The sequence below is a fragment of the Nymphalis io genome, chromosome 3 (genome assembly GCF_905147045.1).
Source record: "Nymphalis io chromosome 3, ilAglIoxx1.1, whole genome shotgun sequence".
NCBI classification, from domain to species: domain Eukaryota; kingdom Metazoa; phylum Arthropoda; class Insecta; order Lepidoptera; family Nymphalidae; genus Nymphalis; species Nymphalis io.
Genome location: NC_065890.1, coordinates 798,463 through 805,907, shown reverse-complemented (window position 1 = coordinate 805,907; position 7,445 = coordinate 798,463). Strand labels below are relative to the sequence as shown.

General features: G+C 36.1%; 2 protein-coding genes across 2 annotated transcripts in view; one reads left to right on the top strand and one right to left on the bottom strand.

The window, feature by feature from the left end:
• Nucleotides 1-7,445, bottom strand: part of LOC126780948 (uncharacterized) — a 63,431-nt gene that overhangs the window by 50,099 nt on the left and 5,887 nt on the right. The gene's annotated exons all lie outside the window — the stretch shown is intronic.
• LOC126780935 (maltase A1-like) lies at nucleotides 2,693-6,202 on the top strand. The gene is made up of 8 exons (XM_050505633.1): nucleotides 2,693-2,906; nucleotides 3,430-3,609; nucleotides 3,677-3,840; nucleotides 3,973-4,358; nucleotides 4,423-4,624; nucleotides 4,703-5,059; nucleotides 5,331-5,569; nucleotides 6,130-6,202. The coding sequence occupies exons 1-8, from the start codon at nucleotides 2,693-2,695 to the stop codon at nucleotides 6,200-6,202; spliced, it is 1,815 nt and encodes a 604-aa protein (XP_050361590.1).

The following is a 7,445-nucleotide window of genomic DNA, read 5'->3' as shown; positions in this document are numbered from 1 at the left end:
AACATCAAACGCAACCGTTGTGGTCGACCGCGCCAACGGTTAGTGTAAACTATTTTTAAACATCCCTGTTATTTTCATTGGATACAAGAAACACGATTACTGTACTCTAGAATGAGTAAAACTAATGTTTATATACACGTGTGATATAAAAATGATAATATGCATATATAATGCTTAAACACGATAATTGTCTTTCAACACTGAGCACGAAATGAAACATAAATTTAATACAAGAAAACTAAGTGATTTTTTTTCAAGCAATGGAAACCTTCAAAAAGGTACCTAGCTCCCATGGGGACTGGGTTATATGGGATTCTTACCCACTAAAACCACTGCGATGGCCGTCCTTGGCACGGATCGGAGAGGCTGCGGGATCGTGTTGATATAACGCATCCGTGGCCTCTCCCGTGCTTTGCTCCGCTCGTGGCACGGCGGAGCTCTCCTCATGGGGCGAAGCTAATCTCCCCCCCCCGCACTCCTCGCTAGTGCATACGGTAGCGCGAGAGCATCCCAGCTGCTGTCCTCCTCAGGGCCGTCTGAAATAAGAAACGCGAGGCCCCCACCTCACGCATCCACGACCCCAGGGTTACGCCCTATCATTTAAGCCCCGGGCGTTGGGGCTGTGAGAGGGCTGAGTTCGTTTCCACAGAGCAGGATCGGCTCTTTCCTGTTCCCGCTCTGCCGTCTCCTTCTGGACCATGACGGTCTCACAGAAGGAGGCTACGGCCCTCCACGCCGATTCCCTGCAGAGCATCGCCGACACGACTGCTCGCAGGGACAGGTCTTGTCCGACTTCGCGGACCAAGATCTCCCTCTCCGCACTCCACGCGGTGCCCACCTCCAACGTATGCTGAGCGGTGTCCCGGTCCGCGCCACAGTGATGACACATCGCCGTTGATTCGCGTCCGATCTTACACAGATATTCTCCAAAACAACCGTGACCGGTCATTACCTGCGTAAGTCGGAACTAAGTGCTTATTTGAAGCTGCAATTTAAAATCTACGTGTTATACACACTAGATCATCTCGGCTTTATTAATTAATATATTATATTATTATCAAAATATATGTACTTTAGTCAAGAATGCTTTACAAGTACTTTTGAATCTTCATTTTAAAAGATTATACTAACTAGCTATCCTGATTTGATCTCGAGGTTTTAGTCACCCTATAAGACCCTAGACCCTATATCATTCGACAATCGATCTATTCGTCCGTACATTTTTTTCTCGCAGTGGAAACCTTAAGAAAACGCTTAAATTTAATATGCTATTTATTTTAATAAGGGTTGATACTTTTTTATAAACAGGTAAACTAAACTAAGTTGTTAGTTGTTATCTTTTCCCCTATTTTGAAACACAAAAATGTCTACTGTTAGTTCACTCATTGTGAATAAAAGATATCAGATATTTGCTGTCGCGGACTTTACTGTAGATTTTGGTCCTACTATTTTATCGTAAACGGTTCCTTTTTTGTATATGTTGAAACAGTCAATTTTCCCTCCGATTACGACAGCATAGTAAGCTATATCTCAAAAAATATGCAATATAATAATTTTATTTATTGACTATTACTAGAATAATATGAACTTCCATACCAATTAGTAGTTTTTACATGAAAATAGAAAAAAAAACAAACTAAACCATCCTCTTATATCTATAGTATATGAAGCTACCACCGGTTCAGACTGTAGATTCTGATTAGTAGAACCGGCAAGAAACTCAACAAGTTACTATTTTCAAAAGAAAAAATAAAATAGTAAAATAAAATAAAAAGATCCTACCTAGATTTTCTACGCTTTTTCTCATCCATACATCTTGTGTTGATTATACGCCTTTAAATTCATTGTCGAGGTTAAAATTCCGAATAAAAATGTAAAATTACTTACAATAATAGCAACAGATGCTTTGAAATAGTTCTAGAACCCTCTTCAATAATACACATAATATTATTTAACTGTTATCGTAATTGCAGGGTATCAACATGTATAAAGTTTTATTTTTTTATTGATAAAAAAATATTTCGATTACCACAATATAAATGAAATAAAAATTTACGACATTTTAATGATAAAGTCATACCCGCGAATTTGTTACTGTAACATAACAAAGTAACCGGTAGAGCACCACATTTTTTTTTATTTCTACATTATAGGTAGGCGGACGGACAAATGGACAACCTGTTGGTAAATGGTCACCATCGCCGATAGACATTTGCGCTGAAGTTATATGTACGATGTAAGGTTATCTTCAAGGTACCACCAACCTTGGTTACTGAGATGTTATGTTCGTAATGCATGTAATTGGACTGGTTGGCTCACTGGCTGCAAACCTGAACTCAATAATACTAAGTATCGCTGTTTGGTGGTAGAATATTTAATGAGTTGATATTAAACCGACCGGCTTGCACAAACCCCTACCACCAATTAAATTTGTATTAATATATATATATTTGGAAATACACGACCTGAACGGAAACCTATTTTAAGTAATGACGTAAACATCATCATCGTCATCTTTCATGATATTGTACTAAACATGCACAAACAGACAAACGAACATACCAGTCATATAACGTGGCAGTTATTTTTTTAGCCTCTTTATCGATAGTGGTTCTCTGTGATTAATCATTTAAAATTATTTCATATAAGGCACGACACAGTTTAAATCCGGAAGAGGTACGCGAAAGTTATTATGCCATCATCATTAAAAACAATAGGCATGGCGTTTGGTGCTATAGCAGTGGTAGGTGTGGTGGTAGGTTGTATAACATGGGCGGTTCTAGCCAGCAAAGGTCCAACACCACCAGAATTAGTACCGTTGGACTGGTGGGAGCATACAGTTATTTATCAAATCTACCCGAGATCGTTCAAGGACAGCAATGGAGACGGCATCGGCGACATAAAAGGTACATATGTTATATTAAAGCAATAAATTCTGTTACGTTTTCCGACGTTAAGATTAGTTTATTTAAATACCTACTAATAAAATTAATTTAATAATTGCAATTCTATGGGATTATGCTTCATTCTTGCCTCTATTCCACGCGGTCACAATTTTAACAGCAGCTATTTTTAATTTTGATTTGTATATGGTAGGAATTCAGTGTAAGTAAATATTTCTATAAAAATATCATCTATGATACGAGATAAGCTACCATAGAGGATGACTAGTAATAAGATTCCTTGAAAGGGTCAAAGTAGAGCATATTTCCTGCCAAATTAGTCGTATAATAGCCTGTCCGAAACTTGGAGTGCGCCCCGAACATCGGAATACCCACTAAAAAACCAGCGGTAACCTTTCCGTCTTAACGAGGAGTGCCACGGGATCGCTTTCGCATGCTACCGTGTATGTGGTAAAGAAACCTTACCCAAGCTATGGAATATTAATAGGCTGCTTGTTACCCTACTATTTCCTATATTCTCACACAGGTATTATTACACAATTGGAACACTTTGTTGACGCCGGCGTTGGTGCTATATGGATGTCACCTGTCTTCGTCTCGCCCATGGTGGACTTTGGATATGATATTAGTGATTTCTATAATATTCAGGAGGAATATGGTACAATGGCTGACTTTGAAGAATTAGTTGATAAAGCTCACCAGCTCGGTAATTGTTACACATTTAAATACTCATGTATTTACTTATATTATATATTCATAGATCTTTTTTGTAGGCATCAAAATTATTCTGGATTATGTTCCGAACCACGCTAGTACTGAATCAGACTATTTTAAAAAGTCGGAGGCAAGGGAACCCGGTTTCGAAAACTATTTTGTTTGGGCCGATCCAATTATTGATCCGAACAATGCTAGCAACAGATTAGTTCCATCGAATTGGGTAAATATTATTATGATATGATTTTAATTATAAAGAGGAAATTGTATAATATTTAGATTTACGTACAACTGATGCAAAAACCTTATCTATCTATCTGTCTGTATCTGTCACTATCACATTATTTTCTTCTAGATAAGTCAATTCGGTGGTACCGTATGGGAATGGAGCGAAATACGACAACAATTTTACTTACATCAATTTGCGATAGAACAAGCCGACTTTAACTTTAGAGAACCAGCTGTTAAAGAAGAAATGATTAATATAATGAGGTATTGGTTTGAGAAGGGGGCAGATGGTTACAGGCTAGACGCTATCCCGCATCTTTTCGAAGCGAACCCTAATGATCATGGCGGTCTGTACCCTGATGAACCCTTAACTGGAAATCCATTCTTAACTCCCACTCAAGCGGGTTATACTACACAAGAGCACACTAGGGATCAAATTGAGCTGTACGATGTAGTATACGAATGGAGAGAATTTGCTGATAAATGGACCAATGATAATAACGCTGAAACAAGGTAAGTTGTCATATTATTTTTTAACAATATCAGAAGATATGTTTATAATAATATTTTCTTGCAGGATACTTCTAGCGGAAGCATACGCAAATGTAACAATGACAATGCTGTACTATGGTAACGAACAAGATAAAGTTGGGGCACATTTTCCATTTAATTTTGATTTCATCAATAGTTTGTCCTCCAGTTCTAACGCTCGCGACTTTGTTTATATCATTAAGCGTTGGCTTACTTATATGCCCCAAGGAAAAGTCGCTAATTGGGTCGTAAGTATTATAAACAGATAAACATTTTTTTTAATTAGGTTACAAGATAAATATAAAAATACTAATATTTTTTTCAAGTTTGGCAATCATGACCAGAAAAGAATGCCTTCGAGATTTAGACCTAACATGGTAGATGGGCTTAATTCCTTGAACATGATGCTCCCTGGAGTTGCTATAACTTATCAAGGAGAAGAAATCGGTATGAGGGATGGTTACGTGAGTTGGGAAGATACAGTAGACGTTGCAGCGTGTAACCAAGGCAACCCAGATAACTACTTGCAGTTCTCAAGGGATCCAGCTCGTACACCATATCAATGGGACAGCAGTACTAGCGCAGGATTCTCGACAAATGCAAGCACATGGTTACCAGTTTCTTTGGACTATTTGGAAATCAATTTACAAGCACAAAAAGAAGCCAGCCGAAGTCATTTCAAGGTAAATGAATATTTATTTTTTTCAAATATTTGTTGATATTAGCCAAACGGGGAAGTAGAAACGTTTTAAAATTAATCGTTGTATATACCTAAAAACATTAGTTCAATGACTTTTCAAATCGAAACACAACACAAAAACATTACTTTTACGCAATAAAGTGCGTAGTATTTAAAAACGAACTGCAGCGAGTTCTATCACCACCATGTTATATATAGTAGTCAATTTATAGAATCTAGTAAATTGGTAAGCTAAACTTTAAAATGTCCCTTAGGTATACAAATCGATGACACGCCTGCGAAAGGAGCCTGCTTTATCACACGGATCATACCATATCCAGAGTCTATCAGAAAATACCTTTGTCCTTGTGAGATATCTTCTCACTCATGAGACCTATGCTTTAGTGTTCAATGTGGGTGAGACGTCTGACACAGTCGACCTGTCCACCGTACAGTTCTTAGAGGAGCCGCTAACTGTTTATTCATCAAGTGTGCATTCCAACAGAGCCATTGAGTAAGTATAATTCCATAAATAATATGATTCAGTTGTCTTGCAATCTCTAAGCCACGTTAATTTGAGTAGATTTAAAGTCCTACTATTTGTGTCCTTATCCCACACATGAAAATGAGATACTAATAATGTGACGTAAATATTATATTTATTTAAACATAAATCCTGATATATACATATTATGCTCGCAACTGTTAACAACGTATCTTAATCTCGGCCGATATCAAACATTACAACAATGTTAATCGTTTTTTGGATATTTCTGTTATATACAGTATTTTCTTATCTGCGGTGAAGAATATCAAAATTAAGTTGTAATTTCCAGTTTTTTTTTTAATTTTATTTTAAATATTAAAAGATAGTACATTAACCAAAAATTATCAATCAGCAGCTTACAATACTCTTTTCTTTTAAAAACAAGTAACAAAAATATTACAAAATAAGAAAATCGAAATTACATAAAATATTTCACAATCACAGTAAATCCGTTTCGTATATACTTTTGGGGTATATTTTCGCGGCGACAAATATGACACAATGTAATATTACTTTTTTTATTTCAGTGACACGATTCCTCGAGGGTCCGTAACCCTTCAGGCAGGAGAAGCTCTCGTATTACGAGCCTCACCGATGTAGTGTGGATGATCCTACAATTCGTTGTCTTTATCATATAAGATATTTATTGATAATATATGTTATAGATTTTTTTATTTTATTTAACCTTTATGAAGAATCTGATTGTTTTTTTTTCTTATACATATTATGTTTTATAAAAATACATAAATTCATTTTGAATTATTCATTTAAAAATAATGTCGCATATTAAGCTGTGAATATTGTAGTAAATGGCTCAGTTGCAGCTAGACTCTCTGATTTTGAAGACTGTTCCACCAGCTTACTGTGCTGTTTTATGGTTATACATGTTGAAACCTGCAAACCTGCATGAGTTGCTACCATATATAGACTATATATAGTAGCAACTCATGCAGGTTTTGCCAAAATATTCTTCCGCCACACAGCAATTCTTAGTATTGTTGTGTTCCGGTTTGAAGGGTAAATGTAACACAAACTTTGGAAACTCTCAAGGTTTGTGGTGCATTGACGATGTAAGGAACGCTTGATAATTCTTCCAGCACCTATACATTATATGGGCAATTTAACCATCTACCATCAGGTAAGGCATTTACAGTACAGTATTATTCTATTTTATAAAAAAATATAACTATATTCACAAACGTATTACATAAAAACTCCTTGGCTCTTGCCTTGACTTGAAGAACTTGCCTAAATTCTTCAATCTTTACTTTAGATAAACGTCCTACTCTTGTTTAAAAATGAAATTAAATAAATACTATAACTCTACTAGTTTACAAATTACGCACTTTCTAGACACGTAATAGAATGAAATGAAAAATGCTATCAAAGCGACAGATAATGAATGAAATAACGTGAAAGAAAAAACTTTGTAGATATATGTATTTATGTTTGAATAGGTAATTTGTTGACGAGCAAGCTGTTATGTTGTTCTCAATTGCACAATCAAATTAACCAATCATTAAATGACAGGTGTAGCGAGGCCGACACGTTCCGGTCGAGCTGATAATAGTCCGACCGCCCCGCAATTTGCCGCCTAACTGAATTACGGACTGCAATGACGGCACTTCCGGTCTGAACGATAGTGATGTGCCGGACAATGCAGTGTTATCTCAATTGAAACTGGAGAACAATGTTTTATTTCTTAACAAAATCATTGCGAAAATTACATTGAATTGCATGCTCAAGACAAAATTTATAGTTAGTTAGAGATTTGTTGTATGTATGTATGTAGAGATTTATAATAATAAAAATCTAAAGTAAATACTTCTAAAATCTAAGAATT

Excerpts from the sequence above, each read along its gene's own strand:
- LOC126780935 (XM_050505633.1), top strand. The coding sequence starts at position 2,693 with ATGCCATCATCATTAAAAACAATAGGCATGGCGTTTGGTGCTATAGCA. Across the intron at positions 2,907-3,429 it reads CGGCATCGGCGACATAAAAG|GTATTATTACACAATTGGAA; the intron begins GTACATATGTTA and ends ATTCTCACACAG. Across the intron at positions 5,570-6,129 it reads CATTCCAACAGAGCCATTGA|TGACACGATTCCTCGAGGGT; the intron begins GTAAGTATAATT and ends TTTTTATTTCAG.